The sequence below is a fragment of the Lepidochelys kempii genome, chromosome 1, assembly GCF_965140285.1.
Source record: "Lepidochelys kempii isolate rLepKem1 chromosome 1, rLepKem1.hap1, whole genome shotgun sequence".
Taxonomy (NCBI): Eukaryota; Metazoa; Chordata; order Testudines; family Cheloniidae; genus Lepidochelys; species Lepidochelys kempii.
This window is the reverse complement of record NC_136380.1, coordinates 161,772,485-161,789,284: the sequence shown is the minus strand read 5'-3', so window position 1 is coordinate 161,789,284 and position 16,800 is coordinate 161,772,485. Positions and strand designations below refer to the sequence as shown.

General features: G+C 45.2%; 1 protein-coding gene across 2 annotated transcripts in view; it reads left to right on the top strand.

Annotated features, from left to right (window-relative positions):
• Positions 1-16,357, top strand: part of KCNJ15 (potassium inwardly rectifying channel subfamily J member 15) — a 41,805-nt gene extending 25,448 nt beyond the window's left edge. For both annotated transcript variants that reach the window (XM_073360806.1, XM_073360796.1), the window contains exon 2: positions 13,674-16,357. In XM_073360806.1, the coding sequence (XP_073216907.1) occupies positions 13,690-14,817 (1,128 nt within the window). In that variant the 5' untranslated portion in view covers positions 13,674-13,689 and the 3' untranslated portion in view covers positions 14,818-16,357. The remainder of the gene's footprint in view (positions 1-13,673) is intronic.
• The last annotated feature ends 443 nt before the right edge of the window (positions 16,358-16,800 follow it).

Here is a 16,800-nt window from a genome sequence, read left to right as displayed (position 1 = left end):
GATCCAGAATTAACCATCCTGATCAATTTCGCAAAATTGAGCATCAGCATTTAGCAAAAATCAAGCCTGACTTACCAGCTGCCCAGTTTGCCTGGGAGAGTCCTGATTTGCCCCATTTCTGGTTCCTAGGCAACTGAGACTGAGGGCTCGTCTACACTGCCACTTCAGTCGATATAAGTTACATCTCTCAGGGGTGTGAAAGAACCACCCCCACGACCAATGTAACTTACATCGACTTAAAGCGCTATCTACCCTGCGCTGCGTTAGTGGGAGATGCTCTCCTGCCAACATAGCTTCTGCCTCTCATTTAGGTGAAGTAATTAAGTCACCAGGAAAACACTTGATGCAGTGGCACCGAATTAGCATGGCAGTGAAGACAAGCCCTGCGTGAGGTTTTAGTGCTGCTGCTCCCCAGGTGCCAGCAGCGGGTCCCTTTGTGCAGGAGCTGTCTAAGAAGCAACTGTTGCCTTGCTTTCTGCTTCATCATCTGTCTGGCTATTTGCACTGTATTCCTCCACCTCCCATTGGGACTGTTCCTCTTCTAGTTTTGTCTCTGATTCTGCAGCATACAGCAGGGGAGGCAGGTACCAGTTCTAGTCCTCATTGGTAGCAACAGTGTGAGTGTCTCTTAAGGTATATACATAGGTAATCCTTCTGCCAGGAAGTTAACAGCAGCAATAAGGGCGAGGTTCAATACAAGTAGGGTCCCTCTCACCAAATAACTAAACTGATGTCTTGAGCCCCCTCCCAGTAACCTGGGAAAGTTAAATGCATCCTAGCCATTCACAGTCAGACTGAACTTCCTTGTGCACAAGCTCTCTGCGACTGCGTATGCAGAAGAAAATCTTTAGTAGGGGAAAGAGAACCCAGTGCTAAAGTTGGGAAAACACAGCACCAGAATGTATATGCAAATAAACCCAACCCATTTCAGTAATTTTGGCGGTCGTCTGCCTGCCTAACTTCCATGCCCCCTGGTATGGGCGTCCCCTGACTGTACTGCCTCACCCATCCACCAAGACCCACTCATTGTTGGAATCAGTAGTCCAAGTGTCCCTTTGCAGGTCTTCTCCAGTCCCAAAGGAGCAGCTTACCTGGTCCTGCCTGGAGGTACCACCACTTAACCCATTTTGATAATTCAGGTTTACTAAGGGGCGTCCATTCAATGAACTGTTGTCCCCTTCACTGTCCCATACCATAAAGTCTTCTGCATTGTCTGTTGCAGCAAAGTCCTTGGTATGCATTGTTTCTCACAGTGAAGTGAGCTAAGAGTGCTAAGCACCTTGAGTATAGAATCATAGACTTTAAGGTCAGAAGGGACCATTTTGATCGTCTAGTCTGACCTCCTGCACAACACAGGCTGCAGAATCTCACCCACTCTTGTAACAAACCCCTAACCCTTGTCTTAGCTATTGAAGTCCTCAAATTGTAGTTTAAAGACTTCAAAGTGCAGAGAATCCTCCAGCAAGTGACCTGTGCCCCACGCTGCGGAGGAAGGCAAAAAACCCCCAGGGCCTCTGCCAATCTGCCTTGGAGGAAAATTCCTTCCCGACCCCAAATATGGCGATCAGCTGAACCCTAAGCATGTGGGCAAGACTCACCAGCCAGACACCCAGGAAAGAACTGTAGTAACTCAGATCCCACCCCATCTAACATCCCATCACAGGCCACTGGGCACATTTACCACTAATAGTCTAAGATCAATTAATTGCTGCTGGCTGCTTAGAAATTAGCTCTTTGTTAGCGACGGCCTAAACTGAGAATTTCTAGTTCACAAGAAATTTTGACATTTTAAAAAAAATTTTTCATTCTGACTTGGACTAAAACAATTTTTTGACATTTTTCTGTGAACCTGAAACTCCAGAAATGGTTTGTTTTGAAAATGCTGACTCAGAGTGTTTCTGAAATGAAAAAGGCTCCCCTAGGCTGCATGAAATTGATAGGATTCTTGTCTTGACAGGAATCTTGATAGGATTCAGGAGTGAGCAGCAGTAAATCTGACAGAAATCCTGTCAATTTCACCACAAGCTGCCAGGGAAGGGCTTACAGGATTTGCGGCTAGGCGCAGCCCTGCTTCATGGACTGCCTGAGCTGGGGATGGCAGGACTTCCAGACAGAAGGCTCCCAAGGAGCCAGCTGGCCTGGGAGTCTGGAAGCCCTGGGTTCCATATCCCATGACAGTCTGTAGGATGGGGCTGCCCAGGAGCTGCATTTGGGAAATCCATCCTAGGACTTCCCAGCTCCATGGCAGGGAGCCGGGAAGTCCTGAGAACCCCACAGGGTTTCCAGGTTATGGCTCCACAGCTTGAGCCTAGAAGCCCTGGGAAAACCTCAAGGTTTCCAGGCTCCTTGCTATGGAGACTGGAGCCAAGCCATAATTAGAGTAGCGGATCCCAGAGTTTCCAGGCTCCTGGCTCCGTGCCAGAGAGGAGGTGCCCTGGAACCATGGACCCTGGAAGCCCTGAGGTCTCTATCCCCAAAGCCAGCCACACAATGGGGCTGCCCCAGAACTGTAGACACTTGACACTACATAAAACAACATACTTTTCCCTAGCCTCGTTCTTGGAAACGGTTGAACCATTTTGGCGGAAACTCCCATAAATAATTCACCCTGCAGCAGACACAGAGCATGGAAAATTTGAGCCCAAATGGTTAAAGTTTGGCAGTTATAACTGAAAACAGGGTGTGATAATGGGAAGTGTCGGACCACCTTCACTGTAGGTGGTGCTATCAGTCTTGCCTAACATACGATATTTGTAAAGCAATAAATAAAACTTGTAGGAGACCAAGATACTGTGGTGGTGAATGTGGTAACACACATGTAAATATGTAGAGTCCCTTTAATTCAAAGAGCTAAGGAGGGCAGGACAGGAAGGGGATACCTCCCAGGACCAGGGAAAACAGGACACCAAGGAATACCTCACAGGGAAAAGACACACCCCAGAGGGAAGGGGGAGAGGACATGGGAATGGAGGACCCCCAGAAGGGCACACTAACAAGGTAAGGAGAAAAAAAATGGGGAACCTCATACAGCAATGCCTACTGGACAAGAAAATGGGTAGTCTCTAGGATCTCCAGAGTTCTAATCCTGGCTCGGCTACTGTCTTGTTATGCAGCTTTGGATAAGACATTGGCCTCTCTCTCTGCTCCTTTCTGCTTACATAAAGTGGGCTAGGGATGCTTGCCTGCTTCACAGCAGTGTTGTGAGCATTAAATAGTGTTTGTACAGCACTTTGAAGCTGTAAGTGATACAGTGGGGAAGTGCTAAGTATTATTATGATAAGCATGTTCAGCTGATAATGGCTCTTTGTAACCTGCAGTTTAATTCTAGCACTCCGAGCCTCAGAAATGGAAAGTGTGACTTCATAATGAACTAGTGTCTGTTTAGACTTGCCCTCCTAAAGAGACAGGTAAGGTTTGCACAGAATGAACTGGGGGAAGGATGATGGGAGGGCAGAGTACCACTCAGGAATTGGGAGTCAGAATGCCTGGCTATACTAATACAGAGTAAAGATGAAAGCACTTTGAACTTAAGGAATTTGAAAAAATAATACCCCAGCAAAAGCCACATAAAAAAGTACTGAACATTTTGTAACTGAGAAAAAGTCATTCATAAAAAGGTTTGAATATAACAGGTTTCTGGTGATGCTTCACATAAATGTTTGTCTCTGTTCCAGCAGCATTTTATAACTTGTTTCATACAACAGAAAAACAAACTTTAGTAACAGTTTAGTTTGTTTTAAAAAATGGTGCTCATGAAGGATTCCAGATTGATAGCTCTGTGGACAGCAAAACCCTCTGTTTATCTTCTGAACATGGGCAGTGGCAGTGAAAGCTTCTCCATACTGCAGGGTCTATGTTCCTCAAACCTGTTTGGGGATCTGATCTAAAGCCCATTGAAAACAACAGAATCTCTCCATTGACTTGGATGGATTTTCTCTTTCTTGCTTGCTTTCTTTTTCTTCTGCCCGTCATTGTGGTACCTGAGCATCTTACACATAAAAGCAATAGCAATGGCCTTGGAGAGATATGAATCTCTGCCGGACACAGTGGAACACCCAGACTTCTTTGGTTTGACCTCATCCTTGACTGATCAAATGTCAGTCAGGCAGAGAAAAACTTATGAAGACCTATGACTGGATTTTGATGTTTTACTCCCTTTGCTGAGAGATGCATGTCTAAGTTCAGTCAGATAGAGCTATTCATATCATCCATTGGACTCTGTTTTATGTGCCTTAGTATCAACTTGTGGTTGGGGAGAGGCAAATGGATGGGCTAGCTTTAGGAACTGATCTATCAGCCACAGGCAGATATATTTATAGGCATGAGAGTCCAGCCTTTTTACAAATAAAAGGCAATTCATTTAAAAAACATATTGGCACTGTTGATCAGATGGGCTACCAGCCTGTTCTTCCCTTCTCCCAGCTGTAGAGAAGACTGTTACTCCAGCCTGGAGCCTAGCCAGGAGCCTAGAAGTAACAGTCACTGGAAGAGTCCAGGGTTTCAGGTGACAAGGCTCTATTACTGGATGCTGCAGCCTGGGGAAGATGAGGAGCTCATTTTCAGGTACTGCCCACCTTTCTGATTCCATGTGTTGGAACATGGAGGAGGGTCTAGCTGGTCGACTGTCACAGAGCAGAACCTGCCACCGTCCAGCACTTGTGTAGCCCAGAGGGATGGTGGACAAAGTTGTGAGAATTTCTGAGACATGTTTACAACCCTCTGAACCTTGTGTGACTAGGGCTACCAACTTTCTAATCACACAAAACCGAGCACCCTTGCCCTGCCCCCTACGCTCACTTCTCTGAGGCCTTGCCCATGCCCCACCCCTTATCCAAGGCCCTGCCTCCGCTTGCTCCATCCCCCCTCCCTCCCTCGCTTGCTCTCCCCCACCCTCATTCACTTTCACCAGGCTGGGACAGGGGGTTGGGGTGCGGAAGGGAGTATGGACTCTGGGCTGGGAGTGCAGGCTTTTGAGTGGGGCTGGGGATAAGGAGTTTGGGGTGAAGGAAGGGGCTCCAGGATGGGGCCAAGGGGTTTGGAGTTTGGGAGGGGGCATGGGCTCCAGCTGGCGGGGTGTAGGCTCTGGGGTGGGGCCGGGAATGAGGGGTTTGGGGTGTGGGAGGGGACTCCGGGCTGGGGCAGGGAGGTGGGGTATGTGTGTGGGGGAGGTGAGGGCTCTGGCTGAGGGTGGGGCCAGGGATGAGGAGATTGGGTGCAGAAGGGGGCACCAGGCTCTGGGGTGGGGCTGGGGATGAGGGGTTTGGGGTGTGGGCGGGGCTACAGGGTCCCGGCATCACTTACCTTGGCTCCGAGGAAGCGGCCGCCAGATCCCTGCGGCCTCTAGGCGCACGGGTGGCCAGACAGGTGTGCACGGTGCCTTTGTGCCTGCAGGTGCTGCCCGCTCCCAGCTCAAAATGGTTGCAGTTCCCAGCCAATTGGAGCTGCGGAGCCAGCAGTTGGGGCACGGGCAGCACATGGAGCCTCCCAGTCACTGTCTGACCCAGCGCCTAGGGGCTGCAGGGACCTGGCAGCCACTTCCAGGAGCAATGAGGAGCCAGGGCAGGTAGGGAGCCTGCCTTAGCCCCGGGCCCCCACTGTGCCGCCGAACAGATTTTTAATGGCTCAGTTGGCAGTGCCAACCAGAGTTGCCAGGGTCCCTTTTCGACCGGGCATTCCAGTCAAAAACCGGACACCAGGCAACCCTATGTGTGACCTGCCAAAGATCTCAAGATGAAAAAGGTTTGTTTTCTTTTTTTCAAATGCTGGTAGCTTACAATGGCTAAAAGAGCAATGTAAGTTTTAGCCATTTATATTCAAGAGGAGGGTGGGGGAGGCTCCATTGGCAAAGCATATCTGATGGATAAGAAAGGAGGCATTTGAGGCCATTTGATCAAATAATGCTTTTGTACTTCTTTAATTGATTTGTGTAGGCCCAAGCAGATCCTAAACAAGCATATCTAGTTGCATGGTGAGGACATTTTTGTGTGTATGCAAGTGGGTCTCAGCTCTTTGATAATGTGGCCCTTGGCGTCAGTGTTAACATCAAGATACTGATTGTCAGTGGTTTGATACATAACTCTAAGTCCTGGTCTACACTACGGGGTTAGGTTGAATGTAGCCGCGTTAGGTCAATTTTATAATGAATGTGTCTACACGAGCAACCCCGTTCCATCAACCTAAAGGGCTCTTAAAATCGACTTTGGTATGCCTCCCCGGCGAGAGGAGTAGGTGTCCCGTGGACACCTGCAAGGGGGGAGTCTCACACAACACGGAGGAGGATTTTGTGGATGAGGACGAGGAGGAGGAGGAGAATGTGCAGCACGCAAGCGGTGAATCTGTTCTCCCCAGCAGCCAGGACCTTTTCATCACCCTGGAGCCAAAACCCTCCCAAAGCGGGATCCCCGACCCTGAAGCCAGAGAAGACAGCTCTGGTGAGTACACATTTGTAACTACAGTACGGGGTATAGAAACTAGTGTTTGATTTGCCCTGAAGAATTGGGATGCATTCGCGGCCAGTACAGCTACTGGGAAAGTCTGTTAACGTGTCTGGGGATGGAGTGGGAATCCTCCAGGGACGTCTCCATGAAGCTCTCCTGGAGGTACCCTTAAAGCCTTTGCAGAAGGTTTCTGGGGAGGGCTGCCTTATTTCATCCTCCACGGTAGGACACTTTACCACGCCAAGCCAGTACCAAGTAGTCTGGAATCACTGCAGCACAAAGCATGGCAGTGAATGGTTCTGGGTTTTGGTTGCATTCAAGCAACATTTGGTCTTTATCTTTCTGTGTCAGGCTCAGGAGAGTGATATCATTCATGGTCACCTGGTTGAAATAGGGGAATTTTTGTAAGGGAACAGTAAAAGGACCCCGTTCATGCTGGGTTGTTTGCGCTTGGCTAAGAGGGATCATCCTGGAGAATAGCCACGTGGTGGGGGGAGGGGTGAAGGGATTATCCCAGAGAACAGCCACACGGTAGGGTTGGGGGGAGGTGTGTGCTGCACATCCACCCGAAAACTGCAGCCCCTCCTTTTAAATGTGAAATCCAGCCAGCATTGCTTGCTATGGGAAAGGAGGGCGCTGCAGTTTGAAACCATTCCCACATGTTATGAAGGCGTAGGAAGCCAACCCTGCGTACCCTTTAGCTTACCATGGCTGCCTGGAAACCGAATTCTGTTGCCCAACCATGTGCAATGTGTCACCATACCGGCAGGTGCTCAATATAAAAGGGAAAATGCGACCTTTACCTAAAGCACATGTGCTATCTGCTGCAGATTGCTTGATTCGCTGTGAAAGAGTCTCCCTTTTGTTCTCAGAAATGTATCATCTTACATTTTACTCTCCCTTTTTATCTCCACCCAGGTGCAAATGTTTCTATGCTTCCCCATCATCTCCGTCCCTGAGGTTATCACCGATTAGAAGGCGAAAAAAACGCACTCGCAATGACATATTTTCCAAGCTCATGCAGTCCTCCCGCACTGATAGGGTGCAGCTGAATGTATGGAGGCATTCAGTGGCAGAGGCCGTAAAAGCATTAAGTCAGTGCGAAGAGCAGAGGCAGGAGGCGATGCTGAGGCTAATGGGGGAGCAAACGGGATATGATGAAGCATCTGTTGGAGCTGCAGGAAAGCCAACAAGAGCACAGACCCCCACTGCATCCATTGTATAACCACCTGCCTTCCTCCCCAAGTTCCATATCCTCCTCACCCAGATGCCCAAGAACGCAGGGAGAGGGAGGCTCCGGGCACCCAGCCACTCCACTCCAGAGGATGCCCAAGCAACAGAAGGCTGTCATTTGAACAGTTTTGATTTGTAGTGTGGCTACAATAAGCAATGTGGCTTTGTTCTTCCCTCCTCCCGCACCCCACCCAACCTGGGCTACCTTGTCAGTTATCTCACCTTTTTTTAATTAATAAAGAAAGAATGCTTGGTTTCAAAACAATAGTTACTTTATTTCCTTTGCCAGCTATGATCGAAGGGGGGAGGGTGGTTGGCTTACAGGGAATTAAAATCAACAACTGTCACACTGAAGCCTGGCCAGTCATGAAACTGGTTTTCAAAGCCTCTCTGATGTGCAGCGCACCTAGCTATGCTCTTCTAATCGCCCTGGTGTCTGGCTGCTCAAAATGGGCCACCAGGCGATTTGCCTCAACCTCCCACTCCGCCATAAACGTTTTCCCCTTATTCTCACAGATATTGTGGAGGACATAGCAAGCATGAATAACCATGGGAATACTGGTTGCGCTGAGGTCTGACCTAGTCAGCAAACAGTGCCAGCAAGCTTTTAAACGTCCAAAGGCACATTCTACCACCATTCTGCACATGCTCAGCCTACAGTTGAACTGCTCCTTACTACTGTCCAGGCTGCCTGTGTATGGCTTCATGAGCCATGGGAGCTAGGGGTAAACTGAGTCCCAAAGGATAACTATTGGCATTTCAACATCGCCAACAGTAATTTTCTGGTCTGGGAAGTAAATCCCTTCTTGCAACTGCTCGAACAGCCTGGAGTTCCGAAAGATGCAAGCGTCATACACCTTTCCTGGACATCCTACGTTGATGTCGGTGAAATGTCTCTTGTGATCTACCAGTGCTTGCAGCACCATTGAGAAGCAGCCCTAGCGGTTTACGTACTGCTTGGCAAGGTGGTCTGGTGCCAAGATAGGGATGTGCATTCCGTCTATTGCCCCACCACAGTTAGGGAAACCCATTGCAGCAAAGCCATCCACTATGACGTGCATATTCCCCAGAGTCACTACCCTTGATAGCAGAAAGTCATTGATTGCATTGGCTACTTGGATCACAGCAGTCCCCACAGGAGACTTGCCCACTCCAAATTGATTCCCAACTGACCGGTAGCAGTCAGGTGTTGCAAGCTTCCACAGGGCTATTGCCACTCGCTTCTCAAGTTTCAGGGCTGCTCTCATCTTCGTATTCCTGCGCTTCAGGGCAGGGAAAAGCAACTCATAAAGTCCAAGGTGAGGGAAAAGCAACTCACAAAGTTCAAGGAAAGAGGACTTACACATGTGAAAGTTTTGCAGCCACTGTGAATCATCCCATTCTTGCCGCACTATGCGGTCCCACCAGTCTGTGCTTGTTTGCCAGACCCAGAATCAGCGTTCCACTGTATCAACCAGCCCCACTGCCACCATGATGTCCCAACTGCCACATCCCATGCTTTCAGGAATGTCTGTGTCCATGTCCTCCTCACAATTGTCCTCATGCTGGCGTCTCTTAGCCCAGGTCTGCACATATACTCCAGGATAATGCGTGAGGTGTTTACAATGCTCACAACAGCAGCGGTGAGCTGAGCGGGCTCCACGCTTGTTGTGCTATGGCATCTGCACAGGTAACCCAGGAAAAAAGGCGCGAAACAATTGTCTGCTGTTGCTTTCACAGAGGGAGGGGCGACTGATGACATATACCCAAAACCACCTGCGACAATGTTTTTGCCCCATCAGGCATTGGGAGCTTAACCCAGAATTCCAATGGGCAGCAGAGACTGAGGGAACTGTGGGATAGCTAGCCATGGTATTGAGGACACAGTCCTCCGACTTAATGTGCTAGTGGGGACATACATAATCGACTGTATAAAATTGATTTCTAAAAATCAACTTCTATAAAATCGACCTAATTTCGTAGTGTAGACATACCCTAAGGTTTCTTGATCTTGTGTGTACTAAAGTCCTTTACCAGTACACAGTCTGGTGGGGAATCTCTTTTTTGGTGGTTACAAAGTTCTGACCAGAAATCTGGAGGGGCTAACTGTTGGGCATTACAGTACAAAATAAATCTGAGACTACTCCTTCCCTGCCCTTATTATGCTACTGTTTCTTTAAGCTATCAATTAATTCAAATGTTAGAGTTGGGGCGGGTTTGGTTTCTTTTTTAACAAGGTATTTTGGCTAAGTAACCTGATAGTTTTCACTTCAGTATAAATCAACTAGTTTGCTCCCTTACAACTAGCAAATGTCATTGTTATTGGGAATGTTTCTTTGAAAAATGTAAATTTGTTGTTTTAGGAATGTTTGCTGATTCAGGAAAAAATTAAAAGGAAAAGAAGTAGAATAAAAGCTGGGCAGGGAATCAAGACAGAACTAAAAACTTCCAGATGTAAGGAAGTCCCCCTGTAGAAATATTTTAAGGTGCCTGTTTATAAAATGCATACAGAATGAGATGGAGAATATTAAGGAAAATATTATAATGACATTGTATAACTCAATGACTTGCCCTCATATGGGATACTGTACAGGTTACCCCATCTCAGAAAGGCTATTTCCGAATTAGAGGAGGTTCAGAGACCAGTGATGAAAACTATTAAGGACATGGAAAAGCTCTCATATGAAGAGAGATTGAAAAGATTGGGATTGTTAACCTTAGAGAGGAACTGACTAAGAGGGGATCAGATAAAAGTATATGAAATAATGAATGATTTAGGGAAGGTTGATTGGCATCTTCTGTTCAATCTTTCTCTCTAATCTCCACAAGAACAAGGGGACATTCAATGACATTGGAAAGTGGCAAATACAAAAATGAAATGCTTATCCAGACAGCTCACTGTGAGCCTGTGGAACTCATTGCCACGAGATATCACAGAGGCCAGGAGTTTAGCAGGTTCAAAAAGGGATTAGATATTTATGTGAGTAACAAGACTATCCTGTTAAAATAGAAACCATTTTTAAAACCAGGAGCTTTGGAAGGGATAAAACCCCTCAAGCTTCAGGGTATAAGCCAATCTCTAACTATTTGGGTTTGGAGAAAATTTACCTTGGGTGCAGGTTATCCCATAACTAGTTACTAAAGGGTTCATTCCTCTGAAGAATCTGACACTGGATTAGATGGGCTGCTGGTCTTGTACAGTATTGCAATGCCTCTGTCATGCAGCAAGGATGACACCAAGCAAAGTACTTTTACAGTAAGAAAAAACCAACATGAATTTCCCATGAGAGGAATAAATATAATAAAGGAATTCAAACTTGTGCAGGAATAGATGATGTAACAGGGAAAATGCAGGAAGTCAGAAAAAAGTCCAGGATCAGATGGGATCCATTCCAGAATACCAAAGGAAGTATCTGAAGAGCTGAGAGCCTTGAGATAATATAGAAAAAAAATCAAGAGAGGAGCCTAGCAAAGACCAGAATGAAGCTATTATCATGCGTATATAAGCTAAGGGAGATCCAGCAACCTACAGATCAGTAAGTCCCCACCACAGAAGTGGAGAAAAGGCTGGGGATGTCAGGAACAGAGCGTCAGGTCGCTTGAGTGAAAGGGTGAATGGGAGGTTACTTGGAACATTCTGTAGGTCACTTACAGCTGAACTGAAATCTGATGTCTTCGGAAGAGGCAGCACAAGTTGTAACTGTTCCCTGCTCCGAGCAACCCTGAGAAAGAATCACGCCTTAGAATCACAGTTTCTTCCCTGGCTCCTCCCTGCTGTCTTGGAGGAGACTGTTTTGCTATAGCCCATTAGGGTATGTTTACACTGGGCTCCCGGGGCTTAGGCAAAGGGGCTGTTTAATTACGGTGTAGATGCCCAAGCTCTGGGACCTTCCCACCTCACAGGCCCATCATTTGCCATCCCCCCACAGCTCAACTCCACTGACTGGTGCACTGAGGGGAGAGAGCAGGTCCTTGGCTCTCTCCACCCATGCCTCACACAACTGCACAACTGGGAGGAGGTAGCAGCTCTGGGGAGCCTGCTCTGCCCCCTGCACACAAAGCAGCAATGCTGGTGGGCTGCACAGGGGAGTGGGCTGGCCCTTACTCTGCTGCATGGCCTCAAAGTCCAGGTACAATTTGGCCTTTAGAAGATTAAAGCTACTTGTGGCAGAGAACTGATTGTAACCCATCACTTCTCGTGAATGGAAGCAGAGACTACGGAGAAGTGAGCATTAGAGGAGATAGGATTGATACCAGGACAGATTTTAGGCACTTTTTATATCAATATCTTATCATGGTAATGCTTGATGAGGGCAATGGAGCTTCTTGACTGTATGGCATGAATTTTTTCCTCATGAGTTTTGCATTGCATGTTGCATATACTTACATAAGCTGTATTTTCTCTGGCAGCACCATTTGAGTTCTGGGCTTGTCTAAATAGCAGTTGCTCATATGCTGCTGTGTTTTGTTTTGCTTTTTCTGCTTCCTCCTGTAGTTCTTTTTAAGATCACTTGATATTTTTTTTTCTTCTTTTTTTCTGTTTATCTGGACATGCTGCCCAGTCTGTGTGGTGGTTTGATTGTCCCATAAAAGGTCTCCTGCTGGGATCATCATAATTTAGAACTGAGCCTAAAATGAGCTTTAACGATTAATACAAAATCTGAATGAATTACAGTGTGACAATACAAATAAAATTGCAATTACTTTCCCCCTGAAAAACCTGTAATGTGGTTATCAGTGTATTTAGTAAACAAAACTCTCTTTTATTGACATAACAGGAAAGTTACAACACTGAACAATTATGTTGTTGTCCGGGGCAGGCACCCCTCCCCCCCACAAATAGGTCTTGAGTTTCCTGCAAGTTTCTTTTAAGTAGTTACAAGGGAGAACTTTTTTTCCTGTGGTTCATAAAAAAGAAACACTTATTAAAGCTTCTTTTTAAGCAAAACAATGGAACAAACCGATGTTTGTTGTACGAACTGCCAAAAGCACAAAGGATGCATGGGGGCTTTTTTTAGAGCAGGAAGTTTTGTTATTGGAAACTACCACTGTAACATCCCCTGTCCTTGCACTACGCAACCACTGTCTTGTCCTGGAAGCAGTGTTTCTTTATTTGCCTCATCAAACTGGCACAGGCAACCTTCTCCTGCACTCTGTGGGCTTTGTTCTGTCCTGAATGTACTCCCACTTAATCTCCATCTGCACTGAACTTGGTTCACAGTAAACAAACCTTTTGAGTCTTGTGCTCCATTGAGTCCTGTGTTTACACAGGTCAGGGCCTAATGCTAGAATGCTGAATTTGTGAATTGCCTCCTGTTTTCCACTGACTGTTTGAAATTGGAGTGCTATATGTTACAAAGAGCCTTGAAGAGTTTTCAGGTGCAAATATTTCTTTCCAAAACTCTCCTTTATGTGTTCACAGGACTATGCTGTTTCCCTGTAGCTTAGTTCTATGTTTAGGGAAGAGCTAGAAATGATTGATTAAATCACTTATGGAAGTTAATTAGCCATGAACAAAATTTGATTTGCTTATTTTGACTGTGTTGTTTTGCGAGACAAAGGTAGTCCGGCATTCTAAATCAAGCATCAAAATGTGTTTAATTTTAATGAAATCCCTCTCCTGAGTGCATGAGTGGGAATAAATGTAGTAGTCAAAACAAGTCTCTCCTGCTTTCTCGACAATATATGAGAAGAATTTTACCTCATGCCTTTTTAAAAAATACAGTCCTAACATAGGATTTTAGCTTGGTCAAATTTCTTTTCCAAGCTACCAAAAGATAGTCCATTTCTCCTTATATGGCAGTCACTACAGTCAAGGTATTACTTTAAAAAAAAAAAAAGTCAACTAGCTTTAATATCAGACACTATATGATGGTAGCTTTTTGTTCCAGGGGCATTCCTTTACTATACATCTGTAATGCGGTCATGATTGTGTACCTTCTGTCCTTCTGTGTTTCACATGATTTTTAAGGCTCGTGTACTTTGACTTTGTTAAATAACTAAATTCTTTTTTTCTCTTCTTAGAACTGAGGAACTGAAAATGGGCACCACTCAAATCAATACATCGAGTGCCCCACTCATTAACAGTATCATCAATGCTGACCTCAAGACACACAGACCCCGAGTGATGTCCAAAAATGGTCACAGCAATGTGAGAATTGACAAAGTAGATGGTATATACCTGCTTTACCTTCAAGATTTGTGGACAACGGTTATAGACATGAAGTGGAGATACAAACTTACCCTGTTTGCTGCTACTTTTGTGATGACCTGGTTCCTCTTTGGAGTTATCTATTATGCCATTGCATTTCTTCATGGAGATTTAGAAAGGGATCCTTTCCCCCCCAAACATATGCCTTGTGTCAAGGAAGTAAACTCACTAACGGGGGCATTTCTCTTTTCTTTGGAGTCACAGACAACTATTGGTTATGGCTTCCGTTTCATCACAGAGGAGTGCCCTCATGCCATATTCCTCCTGGTTGCTCAGCTGGTCATCACAACTTTGATTGAGATCTTTATCACTGGTACCTTCTTGGCCAAAATTGCAAGACCCAAAAAACGGGCTGAGACTATTAAGTTCAGTCATTGTGCTGTAATTACCAAACACAATGGAGAGCTTTGCCTTGTGATCAGAGTGGCAAATATGAGGAAGAGCCTTCTGATTCAGTGTCAGCTGTCTGGGAAGCTTCTTCAAACCTATGAAACCAAAGAAGGGGAGAGAATCCTGCTCAACCAAGCCAGTGTCAAATTCCATGTTGACTCCTCTTCAGAAAGTCCTTTTCTCATTTTACCTTTAACCTTTTATCATATATTGGATGAAAGTAGCCCTTTAAGAGATCTCACACCCCAAAACCTAAAAGAAAAGGATTTTGAACTGGTTGTCCTCTTGAATGCCACAGTAGAATCCACTAGTGCCGTCTGCCAAAGCAGAACTTCTTATATCCCAGAGGAGATCCACTGGGGTTATGAGTTTGTACCTGTGGTTTCTCTCTCTCAAAATGGTAAATATGTTGCTGATTTTAGTCAGTTTGAGCAAATCAGAAGAAGTGTAGACACTACTTTTTATAGCATGGACTCTGAAAAACAGAAACTAGAAGAGAGATACAGACAGGAAGATGAAAGAGAGAGAGGACTGAGAACAATGTTGTTACAGCAAAGCAATGTTTGATTGTATGAGCAAACTCTAACATTAGTAATGCCTATTTACAAACTGAAACAAAAGCATACATTATATACTGTATGGCTCTTAAGAAAATGCATCAGAGACCTCTTAAGCAAGTACCTTGGTATAGAGTAAACCTGTCCTTTTGTCAAGTCAAGTTGTTAATTGAGTATTTGTTTTAATTAGGTGGGATTTCTTTGTTTATCATAATGATTTAACAGAGTTGGATTTATTTTGAGAATCTGCCTTGTACCAACTGTCAGATCAGACATACTACTTTTCATTTGGTAAGTGGCCTTTGATACCATGAGAAGATTTCTTCACATAGGTATTTGCCATGGTTTAATTGTAACAGTGGGATCTCAAAGCTAGCACACAAGTGCTTCCAGAAGGAAACAGGCTCCTTTAAAATGTTTATTTTCAAACCAGTGCTTTATTCTCTTTACGTGGTCTTAACTAAGTTAATGTGAGAGAAGTGTGGTTCAATCAATGCAGACATACTATAGCTGGTAAAAAGAACAGGAGTACTTGTGGCACCTTAGAGACTAACCAATTTATTTGAGCATAAGCTTTCCTGAGCTACAGCTCACTTCATTGGATGTATGCAGTGGAAAGTACAGTGGGGAGATTTTGAACTGGTTGTCCGCTTGAATGCCACAGTAGAATCCACTAGTGCCGTCTGCTAAAGCAGAACTTCTTATATCCCAGAGGAGAGCCGATGAAGTGGGCTGTAGCTCACGAAAGCTTATGCTCAAATAAATTGGTTAGTCTCTAAGGTGCCACAAGTCCTCCTGTTGTTTTTGCGGATACAGACTAACACGGCTGCTACTCTGAAACCTATAGCTGGTAAACACATTCTTTTATCCTGAGAGAGAGAAAATGACTTGTACACTAATAGCCCGCTGGGCTTTGTTAAAAGGGTTTTCTCAGCTCCATTAGGGACCATTAGTTTCTTGAACACTCATTTGTTTTTTTACCATGTTAATGGCAGGCTTGTATATAATATCTAGGGAGAGAGCTGAGGGCAGTTAACACTGAATCAAAACAGTAATTAACTGAGTTAAAACTGGCTTTGCCAAGACTTTTTGTTTTCATAAAGTGTAAATCATTTCTACTAGCAGCCTAACAATACATTTCTGAAGGTTGCTTGTTTTGCCATGGGCCATATTTAATTTTTGTTAAATGAAATCTTGATGACATCTGTAGCCAATATTTACTGTTTCTGCCCACTTTAATGGACAAACATTCCTTTGATCCATTTCAGTTTCGGTCTATTAAACCACTCTATTAATAAAGGAATGTAATTTGAACAATTGCTGATTTCTTTGTGGTGCAGTCAGAGGGTGTGGTAGTTAGGATATGCTTGGAATATTCATTTACATATAGCAAAAGCAAAGCTTACAGATTGACTCACTTTAGCTAGACAGGGAATTGGCAGAAACCAGTGGTGAATGGGAAACATACTTCTGCACAAAGAACAGCTGTCCGATACAATTTAGAAATGAGAAAAGGAGGACTTGTGGCACCTTAGAGACTAACCAATTTATTTGAGCATGAGCTTTCGTGAGCTGTAGCTCACGAAAGCTCATGCTCAAATAAATTGGTTAGTCTCTAAGGTGCCACAAGTCCTCCTTTTCTTTTTGCGAATACAGACTAACACGGCTGTTCCTCTGAAACCTGTCAATTTAGAAATGAGTTTCCTTTCAGCCCCAGGTGTGCTTTTGCCAGTGGCAGTAGTGAACTCCAGAGGCCCTGATCTGGCAAACCTGGTACATAGATAAGTGCCTGTTTACCTGAGTGTGAGCTTTGGGTGTGTCATGTATGCAGGCTAGGCCTAGGTCTGGGAAGCACTGGGTTCTGCCATTAAGGTAAATCATTTTCGAGTTCCCTTCCAGCCCTACATTTCTATGATTTTATGCCAAGAAAAATGTTAGCTCACTTGCACTTGACCAGAATTAGAGCTGTGCAAACCCTAAAGGATATGCTCTA